The 13,190-nt window shown below is 50.3% G+C and overlaps 2 protein-coding genes and 1 long non-coding RNA gene across 12 annotated transcripts in view; 2 read left to right on the forward strand and 1 right to left on the reverse strand.

Moving 5' to 3' along the window:
• The first annotated feature begins 114 nt into the window (after positions 1-114).
• MRPL51 (mitochondrial ribosomal protein L51) lies at positions 115-891 on the forward strand. The gene is made up of 2 exons (XM_010116952.2): positions 115-430; positions 621-891. The coding sequence occupies exons 1-2, from the start codon at positions 175-177 to the stop codon at positions 815-817; spliced, it is 453 nt and encodes a 150-aa protein (XP_010115254.2). The 5' UTR covers positions 115-174; the 3' UTR covers positions 818-891.
• Positions 892-1,549: 658 nt separating this feature from the next.
• LOC147602195 (uncharacterized) lies at positions 1,550-2,906 on the reverse strand. Its single transcript, XR_015260323.1, has 2 exons — positions 2,423-2,906; positions 1,550-1,818 (listed from the first exon to the last, which is right to left on the reverse strand). It is a non-coding gene; the product is annotated as an uncharacterized LOC147602195 (long non-coding RNA).
• A 373-nt stretch (positions 2,907-3,279) lies between these two features.
• The window catches only part of VAMP1 (vesicle associated membrane protein 1), a 47,721-nt gene continuing 37,810 nt past the window's right edge, over positions 3,280-13,190 (forward strand). For 4 of the 10 annotated variants that reach the window (XR_015260311.1, XR_015260312.1, XR_015260314.1 and 1 more), the window contains exons 1-5: positions 3,280-3,356; positions 4,145-4,274; positions 5,062-5,220; positions 5,468-5,519; positions 8,628-8,758. Coding sequence is in view for 3 of the 10 variants with exons in the window: in XM_086760453.1 (XP_086616579.1) it covers positions 3,355-3,356; positions 4,145-4,274; positions 5,062-5,220; positions 5,468-5,519; positions 6,519-6,574 (399 nt within the window). In the remaining 7 variants the exon portion in view is untranslated. Of the gene's footprint in view, positions 3,357-4,144; positions 4,275-5,061; positions 5,221-5,467; positions 5,520-5,913; positions 8,234-8,627; positions 8,759-13,190 lie in introns of those variants that run through there. The other 6 variants (XR_015260307.1, XR_015260306.1, XR_015260308.1 and 3 more) reach the window with 3 other exon arrangements.

A 13,190-nucleotide genomic window follows, 5' to 3' on the forward strand; every position in this document is an offset into this window, starting at 1 on the left:
GCACCTGGCCCAATCGCCGGCTCCTTGTCCCCGCTTGCGACCGTTAGCGTGACGCCAGCCCTTCCGCTCCCGGGCGGCTACAGGGACCGGAAGGGGCGGGACCAGAGCCACAGGCTGGATACCTCCTTTTCCTCGCTCGGGTGCTGCGGCGGCCCCGCCCGCGGGGTCACCCCAATGGCGGCGCTGGTGCGGGCGGCGGGGCGAGCCCTGCTGGGCCGGGCCGCCCCTCTGCTCCGGGCAGAGCGGAGCGTTAGCAGCGGCGGGGCGAGCTGGGGGCCCGTGCGGCCCGGCCTCGGCGTGCCGCTCTCCTCGCCCCTGGCAGGGCTCACTCGGGCCTTCCGCATCAAGGAGCCCCGCAAGCCCAAGCAGGTGGATCGGTGGACGGAAAAACGGGCCTTGTTCGGGGTCTACGACAACGTCGGGATCCTGGGTAAGACCCGCTCCCCGTTGTGGGCCCAGGGCAGGGGCAGAAGGAGGGGGGGCAGGACCCACCTGTGGGTGAGCGGCTCCTCCAGCAGCGGGAGGGCAACGGGGAATTCCAGCAGGCCGGCCACCTGCGGGAACAGCCTCTTCCAGGGCCCAGCCTCATCCTCTCTGCTCTGCCCTCCTGTTGTTCTCAGGCGGCTTCCAGATCCACCCGAAGAACCTCATCAGGGGGCCCAGGTGGCTGCGAGGCTGGCGAGGGAACGAGCTGCAGAGGTGCATCCGCAAGAAGCAGGTGGTGGGAGATCGGATGTTTGTAGAGGACTACCACAAACTCAACAAGAGGATCCGGTACTTGTACAGGCGCTTCAATCGTACCGGGAAGCACCGCTAGAAGCAGCTGTGGGCTTGGCATGTGGAGCACGGTTTTGTGGCATCGTGGTCAGAATAAAGTCAGCTCTCACACAACTGGGTTCCCAGTGCTTTCTGCAACTTTTGCTGTGCATTTCTGGCCCAGACCCCAGGTCCTGCTGCTGCTCCAGGCCCGAGTTCCTCTGTGCAAGTTCTGTCCCCTCAATAATTTCTGGCATACTCCTCACAGACATCTGTTCCAGACTGCATCCTTGAACTTGGACCTGAGTCCTCTATTTTTTGGCCAGGCTTCTAGCATCCCTTTGGTCTTTGTGAGCCCCAGGTTGTCATGTCCTACTTGACAATTTTAGGTTTTTTGTACAGCCAAGTTCCCAAATTAGTCATAAGAGTGCCTGCCAATGCCTCTTCCTGCTCACTGCTTGCCCCTGTGCCCTCCATTTATCTGTGATTAATATTAAGCCTGAATGATCCAAATGCATCAAAACGTATCTTTAGAACAGGATCTGTCTCTGTGTCACACTGATGATGACTTAACCCCATATTAATTACACTTGCTGACTGAGTGGCCTTTTCTCAGGCTTTACAAAGGTTATTCAGGCAACTTCACTGTTTTAAAAAACTAGCTTCTAGTTTTGCATAATTGTTATTGGTTCCTTCAGAAGAGAAGTTGGGGTGAGTCAAAGTTGGCATCCCTCTAGTTCAGCATCACAAAGACTTCATAGACTTCAGAAAAAAATCTTAAGATAAGCAGGCATCTGCTTGTCTCTTCTCAGTTGTTCATTCAGCTGCCTTTACATATCCTGTTACAGAGCAATGCTACTCTGCCTCTAAAAGCACTGAGCTGGAAGTGGCAGGGAACGAGAAGGACTTTCTAAGCCTTAGAAAGGTGAAGCTAAAGCCTCTGTTCAAGCAGCTGAAGCCTATGTTCTCAGCAGCAGGGTGGCAGATGTGTGGGGACTCTTGCCAAAAGGTGCTGTGGATTCAGGAAGCGTGCAGAGATTCAAGTGGAGACTGAGCAAGCACCTGGAAGAGAGCAGCTGGGGGTTATTACACATGTAAACCACAGGTGTAGCAAATCCTTTGTGAAAATATGTCAGAAACTGGAAAAGCATCAGAGTGAAGTATCTGGTACCCTCTGTCAGCTCTTAGTCCCTAAGTACCAACTTGGCAAGGGCTCTGCGGGCCAGTTGTTCCACAAGCTCCATCTTCTGTTATTGCAACAGTTATTGGAACAGTCTTCAAACTGCGGCGGGAAGGTCACCAAGCTACGGAAGCTTCTTCCAAGACTCATCCTTTCACAGCTTGTCTGAAGGCACAGCTTAGAAACCTTCAGTTCCACTGAGGCTAGAGCTAGGTTGCTCCTCAACCCTCAATAGTGCTATCTGCAAAATATCTGGTTCTAGGCACAACCCTGTATATTAAGTCTTTACCTTCCTTGTAGCCACGGTCTTTTGGCTCCCAGGCTGTAATTTAGAACATCTCCATCTTGTGTATCTACTAAACTATCAGATCTGACACTAAAAACTTTTATTGATGGCGGGCATCACCTTATGCAAGGAAGCTGAAGTTCAATGTAAGTGTGAACCAGTCACCAGCCGCCCTGCTCACCACACCAAGTGGGACTCACCACATAGAGGGACTTCTTGCTCCAGTACGCTCCTGCCTCCGTTTTTGTCCCAAATTGAGGAGTCCTCCCTTCTGATCCAGCAGGCTTCTCAAAATCTTTAAAGGGGGGAAGGAACCCAAACACGCAGCTGTTCTGGGGCTGCTGCTGGAGCTTCATTTCCCCTCGTGGGCAGCAGACACTGGAACGCAGCCACTTCGGGGACTCGCTCAGGTTCGCTTTTAGGCCTTGCCGTATGGTGGAAGCGGGCCAGCAACGCCATATCTTAATTGGAAGGACAGCGGCCTAGCCGGAGCCAACAAAAACACACCGGTGGGGGCGAGGGAGCCGCTGCGCAGCCCCCGCGCCGGTAGCGGTGCCAGCAGGGAGCTGGGCTCCAAGGGGGGGAAACCAGACAGGGCTGGGAGCCGTGTTCAGGCCCTGCGTGACCCAAGCGGGCAGCGGCGGCCGCCCAGGCCTATGGGGATCGGGCGAGGGGCCGCGGCGGGGCGCCCCCCGGCCACGCTGCTCACCGGGCCCTTCCGCAGGGGCGGGGCGCCGCGCGGCTCGCGCATGCCTAGCGTGGGAGGGCGAGCTCCCCTCCCATTGGACGGCCCCCAGGGCGAGGCGCAGCTGGGCGGGGCTTATCCCTTCGGAAATCCGGAGGGAGGAAGGGGGCGGGGCTCGGCTAAATGTCTGTCTATCACGGGGCGCCTGGCTCCGACAGGGCTGCGGGGCGCCGATTGGCTGCGAAGGAGCCTAGAGGCGGTGCTGATTTGCTGTTCCCGGAGAGTCCTTCCTACGTCTACTTCTGACTGGCTGTCGGTTCTAGGGGCGGGGCCTCATCGCCTATAAATTCGGGGCCCCGGAGAGGGCGGTTCCGGCGCGCAGTTGAGAGATTGCCTGCGAGGAGCTGAGAGCGGCGGTGTGCCTGGGGGTCGTGGTCAGGCTCGGCGATGTGAGTGGGCGGCCTGCGGCGGGTGCGGTGCGGTGCGGTGTGGCGCGGCGCGGCGCGGCGTGGCGTGGCGTGGAGGGTGGGTGGAGCGATAAGGAAGAGGCCAGCGCGGAGGCCTCGCCCTGGCCGGCGGCGGGGCCGAGTGGCGCATTGCAGCAGCCGCAGGCAGGGCTGCCCGCACCGCCCCCCCCCCCCCACGCCCCGGGCGGTCCCGCTCCCTCGCCCGGCGCCCGCCGCGTGAAAGAGGGGTGCGTGCGGGTGTGCGTGCGTGGGCCGTGCCCCACCGGTGATGGTGCGTGGAGCCCCGGGCCGCCGCGCCCCCTCCTCGCTGTCACCAACCTGGCCGGCGGCCACTGCTGCGCCCAGCCCACCCTCTCCCCGACCTCCCCTTGGAGCGCACCCGTGCTGCCTCCCCGTCGGCGAGGCCCCGGCTCCCTCCCTCCTCCCGGTCCTTGCGGCACGCTGCGGGCCGCCGCCCGGTCACCTCTGCGCGGCCAGGCGGCTGTCACCCTCCCACTCCGAGACCCGGGAGGCCGCAGCGCCGGGCACGGCCGCACCCGCAAGCCCCCAGCTCTGGGGCTGGCCCTCCCCGCTGCCCTCCTAGGCCAGCTTTTGCTCCAGGCTCGATGGATCCTGGTCTGGGAGGAACCGAGGAAGCTGCAGGCCTTCAGGGCTGCTACCAACACTGCCCCAACCTGCGGGCACTGGGGTTTGGGTGGATTTTGGAGGGGGGTTCTCTCTGTTGAGCAGCTGACAGGGTTTTATTTTTACCTGTACATATGTTTCCCTAGGTCTGACCCAGCTCAGCAACCTGCTCCAGGGGCCCCTGAAGGAGGAGCCCCTGGTGGGGGTCCCCCTGGGCCGCCCCCCAATCTGAGCAGTAACCGTCGGCTGCAGCAGACGCAGGCCCAAGTGGAGGAGGTTAGTAGTTCTGCCTGGGCTCTTCTCTGACTGCTCTGCAGCAGAGATGTTCTTGACAGGCATCTTTTGCTGAGGGGGTGGACGCTCTTGTCATGCCAATGTGAGAAAATACTTGATAATCAAGCTATGATGGCAGACCTGTAAAGAGGCTGGAGCAGAGATGAAATTGCTTTGTATTCAAAAGCTACTTAATTCCAGATATGACTTTTAAGGAGCAGGCCCGTTAGATTTTTTTGGTACCTTGCATTGTTGTCATGCATCTGTTAGGGAAATAAAGCTGTGCAACATGCAGAAGAGCTTTTAATCCCTGGCTGCTGCTCCAAGGGCACAGTCTGTGTGCAGCCTCAGTGTGTTGATGTGTGGGGAACATTGCCTGACTTTCAGTGTCTATAGCGTGGCTGCTGGCATGCAGTAACGACTTTATGCCTCACTGGGGCAGCAACATGTAGCTGTAAGTTACCTTTGCAGTTATCAGAGAGTGAGTGTATGATTATGCTCATGAGGGGGTTGCTTAGGCTTGCTGGATTTGAGAGCTTTTAAAAACAGGTGATAATATGGGGCTGAGGACCTGGTTTAGGTACTCTTGAACTGATACTTAAGCACACAGGGGGTCTAGGATTTTTTCCCTACTTCAAAGTAGGCAATGACTTGAAAGCTGTTTCATATCCTGACCTTTTTGCCTTTTTTGGGGCTTTCACTTAGTATCTCAGTATTGGCCAAGTTGCTGCTCTTACTTGTTCTACTCTCTTTACCAATATAACTGCTGCTACTATTCTTCCTTCTGCAGGTGGTTGATATAATGCGTGTTAATGTAGACAAAGTGCTGGAACGAGACCAGAAACTGTCAGAGCTAGATGACCGGGCAGATGCGCTTCAGGCTGGTGCCTCACAATTTGAAAGTAGTGCGGCAAAACTCAAAAGGAAGTACTGGTGGAAGAACTGCAAGGTGAGTTTCCTAGTGCCATGAATTTCCTTCATCAGAAGGAAATTGTGCTAGCCCTCTCCTGCAGGGCTTTGGGAGGATAATTGGGGCTTAATAACTATTTAAAATGCCTAGAATGCTTTCACTGTGGAAAGACTGAGGCCTTGGCTGTCCTACTTTCAGGGTCTGGCTTATGTTCCCTGGCTGTAAGGAAAGATGTGAATTTGTCAATCTGTTCTGAGTATTACTTTTTGAAAATATCTCTCTCCAGATGATGATCATGATGGGAGTGATTTGTGCCATTGTGGTGGTGGTGATTGTAAGTAAGTACCGAAAAGCCCAGGATCAAAGGTGAAGAAGCATCAATTCTAGAGTACTCTAAACTTCCTTTTTTGGTTTGAATCTGGAGGGTCTTGGTTGCGTAAGTGTTAACTTCAGTCCCAGGGAAGGGAGGTGGTGGTGCTGGAACTCCCACACTTATTGTGGAAATGGTATGCTTTACATAGTAATGGAAGCAATTGGGGGTGGCCATTGTTGTAGGAATGGGAAATTGTCTGCCAGATCAGGTAAACCAGTAAGTATGAGGGGCATTTACCCTGGAGTGGGTGGGTTGGCAAGTACCTTCCCTGGTGGGGGATTTGGAAGTCTCTGGGGGACCTTTGGTGTAACTTGCCCTTTTGTTCTTTCCTTTTTTTTTCCCTATTGCTTTGTCTCCAGTCTACTTTTTTACTTGAATGTAGCTCCTTCAGTCTGCAGCCTACTGTCCCCTGTCACCTTGCCTGTCTCTTCTTGCCCCTAAATCTTTCCTTCCCTTCCCCTCCACCTAGCTTCTTCATTGATTTCTTTATTGTTTTTAATTTGTCTTCTGTATAGGACTCTGAAGTGCTCTACTGAGCAGGGTTAGACTCTTCAACAGCTGCTGCAGCTTTAGGGAGGGCCATCTGAGTTTAGAGGAAAGGGAAGTAAGGAGGAGTGGGTAGCTAATGCTCCTGCTCTTCTGCAGGGAATTTTTGTGATTTATTTTTGGGTGTGAGCTTGTCAAATAGTGGACAAGTCCTGTGTGGACTCTAGCAAACTAAGAATGCCTTAATGCAGTGCCTTTGGGGATGAAGGACTTCAGCATGTGAGATTCTTTAGTTTTCTGCCTAAAAAGAGTGGCAGCATGACTTAAGCTTTTCACTGAGCTTCTGAAATAAAGGATAGTTTGTGTTGGTCAGTGACTGCGAGTGATTTGACTGAGCTAGATAGTCATCTAGATTTCTCTAGCCATGAAGAGATGAGCACTTAAAGAAATTATTTATTCTGCCTGTCCTTATTTTCAGATGACTTGCTGTCTGAACATGGCCATTTCAGGTATTGTAAAGGAGAGCCTACATGATTACCTCAGTGAAGTGCAACAGACTAAACACAGTTAAGTGAAAGGAGTTTCGTTACTATCTAGAAGGCATGTGTGGGAGTAAAATCTCCTGCCAGAAGGAACAAAAGAACCACAGTAAGGAGTCTGGTGGAGGGTGTCAAATATTCCTTTCGTCTATGCAGACACAAGCTGGGACCCTGTGGCTTTCTACTATCGTAGCTTTCTGGAAGACTTTGGGGTAGTGGCAGAGCAGGAATGGGTAAAGTGTTTTGATTTGTGTTACTGGGTTGAATGTCAAAGAAAGTCCGCTATGATGCAGATGGAGGTGAAAGAGACTGGAGGTATTCCAGATGAGACTGAGCCACACAGCTTTCTGATTACAAATACCTGTTCTGTTACTGCTACCACAAAGCCCTGACTTTCATTAGGAATTAGAAAATACTCAGAATGGTTAGCTAGGGATTCAGAGAGAAATGGTGCTCTAGGTATGGGTATTGCAAAGTGATGTCAGATGTCCCAGTTTGGCAGCTTAGGTCTCTATAGATCTTGCCTATCAAACTGAAATCCTCCTACTTGCTCTGGGTTCTCTTGAATTTAGATCCAAGGTGGACTCTGCTTGAAGTAAACTTGCAGCATGGATTGCTGTGGCTTTCTGTAAGCAATCTCCTTGTTCTCCTCCTTCAAAAATAACAAGAGCTGTGAATTGCTTGAATCTGTTATCATTCCTGGGGTTAAATGAGCTGCCCTGTTCCTCAGTTTCTGCAGAGTCTTCTGAGGAATGTGCATCTTGTCTTTTTTTACAAGCTGAGCTGTAGCCTGTATTCTAGACTGGAAAGATGGCACTCCTTTAATTTAGGAAGCTCTGCCCCAGTTCTAGAATACACTAGTATCTGTCTAGGCTTAAGAGGATGTGAGGAAGCAGGGGAGAACATCACTGGAGTTCCCAGATGGAAGTGAAGTACAAAAGCTGGCAGGAGCAGGTGCTTTTTGTTCATTGGGTGTGGTGGGGAAGCCCCTTTCCTCTTCACAGGGCATCTGGGAAGGGGCTAGGTTTTGCATGCTCACTTCCATGCCCCAGCATTTCATTTGCGCTGAGTTCATCTCCCTGCAATTCCATCCCTCTCCACCTTGGGTGAGGGCAGAGATGAAGATCTGGAGTGAAGCAGCCCTCGTCCCCCTGAGCACTTCCCTAATTCCCTGTGGAACTCTGAGATGTGATGGACGGTCAGAAGTGCATCTACTGAAGAGGAGCCAGGGCCTGCTTGTACTACTTACTGCTATCATTTTAGGGGGTGGGCATACAAGCTTGAGGCCCCCAGACCAGCAATTCTCTTGAACTCTTCTAAAGAAGCCTTTGGTGCCCCATTCCTCCTGTTCCCCTGGGGGTTGAGGTCCCCTGGGCTGTCTCTTCCATTTCTTTCTCTTAGATGTTGTATGTTGCTGCCTCTTCTTCTCCCTTTCCCATCCTTTGTGTCTCTATGCATGGGCAAAAAAAAAAAAAATCACCAAGGCCCTCTGAGTAAAAAGCAAGGGACTCTGCTGTCCACAGCACTACAGCCACTCACGCACGTGCAGTTTATTTCCTTCCTCTATAAACACAACTGTAATCTCCTCTGGCATGTTATAGTAATCGGCTCATGTACTTTAAATGGTCTCTAAGAAACACAATTCACCACCTTACTGAGTCTGTCTGGTCTGTCAGTGGGTGGGAAGGGGGCTGGGGTACCAAACTCTTCTTGGAACACCATTTTTTTTTTTTTTTTGTTACTTCCATACTCTACACACACCTGAAGTTCTGGCCCTCAAAGCAGTGGATAGCCTTCCATTGCAATGATGGTAGTTCCAGTTGTACTGGAACCGTGTGCTGGACTGACTCCATAGTAAGTCTGTAACAAGATGTATGAACCAGTAGCTCTGGGGGAAGAGGCTGCCCAAACCAACTCTACTTCCAGCCACTAAATGTCCAGCCACTGGGTAATGCATGGGGAGTAGTCCCCTGAATGGGAGGGTGTGTTGCTAGTAGCTCTGGTTCCTCGGGCCGCTCTGCCCTTGGGTTTCAGTAACCTATCCTCAGGTCCTTAAGCCCAGAAAACTATTCTCCATTGGGGTTGGAGTGGTGCTGGGACATGTGTTCACAATCCAAATGGAGAGCTCCAAGGGCAGGGCGCTCTTCACAGCCTATCTTGGAGCATGGCTGGAATAAAGGTAAGTGCCCCTTTGTTTTGCCTCACTGTACACTTGAAACTCATTAAAAAGAAATAACAGAGCTTTGTCCAACGTGGGCTTATTTTAAAATGAGGTACTTGTGCCCTTGCTGTTACAAACTTCAGGTTGTAAAGCAGTACTCCATGTGGCTTGTGCTTACCTTACGATCAATCCTTGTCCAGTTTTAAACATCACCAAAATAATACCAGAACAATGTATCGTCAGTGGTGAATTTGGAGCAGTGCGGCTAGGCTAATTCTTTCAAAGATGAAAGCCTTCCTGGGAAAGGAAGGTGTCTGGGCTGGCTGGTGTGTTAAAACAGCCTGTACAGTCTGAACTGCGCAACCTGAATGAACTAGTCATCCTACAGTTCCTGACAAGTTGTGTGTTGCCTTTGTTAGTTCTCAGCCTTGTTCATGAAGGGAGGTAGGAAAAACTTTTTCATAGAATGGGTGTGTTTCCAGTCTGTTGACTACACAGTGTAAGTCCCTAGCCAAACCTAGGGACTTGAGTGCTTGCTGTCCAAAGCTGGCTAGGTGCTCTGAAGCACAGAGCTGGGGCTGAACATGCTGCTAGAAGCTGCCTCAGGGTTGTGCCCAGCTCATGAGTCATGTTTGCAGAGTTGCATGTCTAACCATAAATCTTCCAGTAGGCGTTTAAAGTACCGTGCTCTGCTGGGAACTTGCCTTCTGAGGTGCCATCCTTTAAAGCATCAGTACCTCATCTGCTTCTGCAGAATCTGTTATCCTGGACAAAAACATAGTTTTAAATGTGCACTTTAAAAGCAAGGCCAAGGCTTTGGCACCAAAGTAGCTCTTCGTATGTTTAATTAGAAATTCAAGTTTTGCCTTTAAACATGCAGTTCCCTTATCAACTGCTTCATCCTGACACCTTCAGATTTGGTGGGGAAAAAGCCTCAACTATACTGCTCTTGAATGGATATGCCTTAAACATTCATGTTTCCAGATGCCCTAGGCCCTTCTCTGGCCTTTCCTGAGGTTTCTATACACTGATGAAAGTAGGCTGCATGATCTCATCAGTGGGGGGGTTTATTTTCTCGTCTCAGCTGGAGAGGAACCGAATGATGGTGGGGAAGACAAAACATTTTTCTTCAGAGTAGAAATGCAGCATCAACACTTTCTTAATGGACCTAGCTTCCCTGTGAAGTGACAGGTCCGTGCTCTGATGTATCCACTGGGGTTGGAAGCCTTAACTTGGTGAAGAGAGATGATAATGGGGAAGTACAGAGGTTTTATCTTTGATCTGACATCTAAGTAAATAATACTGTCCAAGAGATGTAACAGATAAGGATACAGGTTTTACAGAATAGGCAGCTTAGCTGTGTCTGTTGGATCATAACATTGTGGAATGGTTAGGGTTGGAAGGGACCTTCAAAGGTTGTCTAGTCCAACCCCCCTGCAAGGAGCAGGGACATCTTCAACCAGATCAGGTTGCTCAGAGCCCCGTCCAGCCTGGCCTTGAATGTTTCCAGGGATGGAGCATCCACCGCCTCTCCAGGCAAGCCGTTCCAGTGTTTAATCACCCTCATTGTAAAATATATTTATCTTCTTTCTAGTCTAAATCTATCCTCTTTTAGTTTAAAACCATTACCCCTTGTCCTGTCGCTTCGGGCCCTGCTAAAAAGTTTGCCCCCATCTTTCTTATAGGCCCCCTTTAGGTACTGGAAGGCTGCAGTAAGGTCTCCCTGGACCCATCTCTTCTCCAGGCTGAACAACCCCGACTCTCTCAGCCTGTTCTCGTAGGAGAGGTGCTCCAGCCCTCTGATCATTTTTGTGGCCCTCCTCTGGACTTGCTCCAACAGGTCCATATCTTTCCTGTGCTGAGGGCTCCAGAGCTGGATGCAGTACTGCAGGTGGGATCTCACCAGAGTGGAACAGAGGGGCAGAATCACCTCCCTTGACCTGCTGTTCACACTGCTTTTGATGCAGCACAGGATATGATTGGCGTTCTGGGCTGTGAGTGCACATTGGCTCATGTCCAGCTTTTCATCCACCAGTAACCCCAAGACTCTCTCAGCAGGACAGCACTCAATTCCTTCATCCCCCAGGTGGTATTGATACTGAGGGTTGCCCCAACCCTGGTGCAGGACCTTGCACTTGGTCTTACTGAGCTTCATGAGTTTTGCATGGGTCCACTTTTCAAGCTTGTCCCGGTCCCTTTGGATGGCATCCTGTCCCTCAGGCAGGTTGACCACAGTACTCGGTGTTCAATCTTGCTGAGGGTGCAGTTGATCCCACTGTCTGTCATTGATGAAGATGTTAAACAGTACTGGTCCCAGTACAGACCCTTGAGGGACACCGCTTGTCACCGACCTCCATCTGGATATCAAGCCGTTGACCACTACCCTCTGGATGCAACCATCCAACCAATTCCTCATCCACTGAACAGTTTGCCCATTGAATCCATATCTCTCCAATTTAGAGAGAAGGATGTTGTAGGGGACTGTGCAAAAGGCCTTACGGAAGTCCAGGTAGATGACATCTGTAGCTCTTCCCTTGTCCACTGATACAGTGACTCCATCATAGAAGGCCCCTAGGTTGGTCAGGCAGGGTTTGCCCTTGGTGCCCTTGCTGGCTGTCTCGAACCACCTCTCTGTCCTCCATGTGCCTCAGCATAGCTTCTAGGAGGATCTGTTCCATGATCTTCCCAGGCACAGAGGTGAAGCTGACAGGTTGGTAGTTCCCAGGATCTTCCTTTTAACCCTTTTTAAAAATGGGTGCAATGTTTCCCTTTTTCCAGTCAGCAGGGACCTCACCTGACTGCCATGACTTTTCAAATATCATGGAGAGTGGCTTGGCAACTACATCAGCCAATTCCCTCAGGACTCCGGGATGCATCTCGATGCATCTCGTCAGATCCCACAGACTTATGTATATTTAGGTTCTTCAGGTGGTCACAAACCTGATCTTCTCTTACAGTGGGAAGGACTTTGCTGCTCCAGTCCCTGACACGTGACTTCAGTGTTCCTTCTAGATTATCTGCAATGCTTCCTCTTGGAAGAAGTAACTCGATCTCTTCAAAAAACTTCCCCTGTTTACAGGCCAAAATGAAGTTGTACTTCAGCCTCCATACTTCTGATAATCTTTGACCTATTTTTTTTTGCCAGAGATAGTTATTTGGAACACCCTTATTTGCTCCCCTGGTTTCCAATATGAACAGCCCCATAACATCCTTTCTTTCAGTGTGTAGACCCACTAAATGTTTCTTGCAGAGGCCAAAATGACTCTTTTTTCCATGTTCTCTCCTGCTAGGCTTCTTTTCCAAAAGCCCTTGTACTATTTCTTTTTTTTTTTTCTTTTTTTTTCTTCTTTTTTTTACAAATTTGACATAATCTCCAGATACTAAGCTTTTTTTTAGTTCATTGCCTTTAAGCATGTACTTGGAAGCTGAAGGCACTTTCTTCTCTTGTGTTCACAAGACCCCTTTAAATACTACACATTGGTAAGTATAAAGAACTGCAAGACTGAACACAGCCATCCCTCTGGTGTATTCTTGACCCCTGTGGTTCCCCCCTGTCCTTTCACCAACAGCACTGCTGCCTTTTTCATTTCTTGATGTAGCACACTGCCACCCCTTACATTTTATTGAACCTGTCCCAAGAGCCTGGTAACCCTTTCCTCAAATTCCTTCTAGGTTTGACCTCAATCTGTGCAGACAAACCTTGCACCTATCTGTCCAGCTTCTCTAAGCTCTCCAACAAACAGAGTTCAGTTTTTCTAAATGTATTGCTTATTTTCTGAAGCGGTGGTTTTCTTATTTTCTAGCTTCTCTAGACATTTACCCTTACATTGTATTTTCATGCATGTCCTTTATTACCTTAATTCTTATGGGAAAAGAAATAGTTTTGGTATCTGTCAAATTGTGACTGCCACACTTTCAAGGAACAAGTTTTCAGAAGATAGCAGAGTCTGCTATCTGGCTATCTGTCCTTGTGTTCCCTGCTTTCTCAACCATCCTGTGCTTAGCTTTCCTCCTTCCTGGAGGGGCTGGCCCATTCTTCCCTTTCTTCCAGTACTTTCCATCTCCCCAGTCCCACCACACTCTAACCTTTCTCAGATCCTCCAAATTAATCTTATCTCATGTCATACAAACAACTCTTAACATACCTATGACTACTGAGCATTTACATCCCCTCAACATTCTTTTGTACAAATTCATCCCAGCTCAGACCTTTAATTTGCCTTTTGCTGACCTGCAAATCCCTCTAAATGCACACTTTTCCCCCTTTTCTCTAATATTTCACATCTCAGTGAAACGCTTCATTTTCTCCACTCTCACTCTAGCACTGCTGGACTCGCCTCTTGTTTTCAGCCAGGCCAAGCTCACTATACAGCTGTTGAGTTGATAATTTGTGGTCTTGTTAGCCTACAAGAAGTGCAGGGATGTACCTGGGAGGATCACCTGATTTATC

Source organism: Chlamydotis macqueenii, chromosome 1 (genome assembly GCF_036417535.1).
Source record: "Chlamydotis macqueenii isolate bChlMac1 chromosome 1, bChlMac1.mat, whole genome shotgun sequence".
NCBI classification, from domain to species: domain Eukaryota; kingdom Metazoa; phylum Chordata; class Aves; order Otidiformes; family Otididae; genus Chlamydotis; species Chlamydotis macqueenii.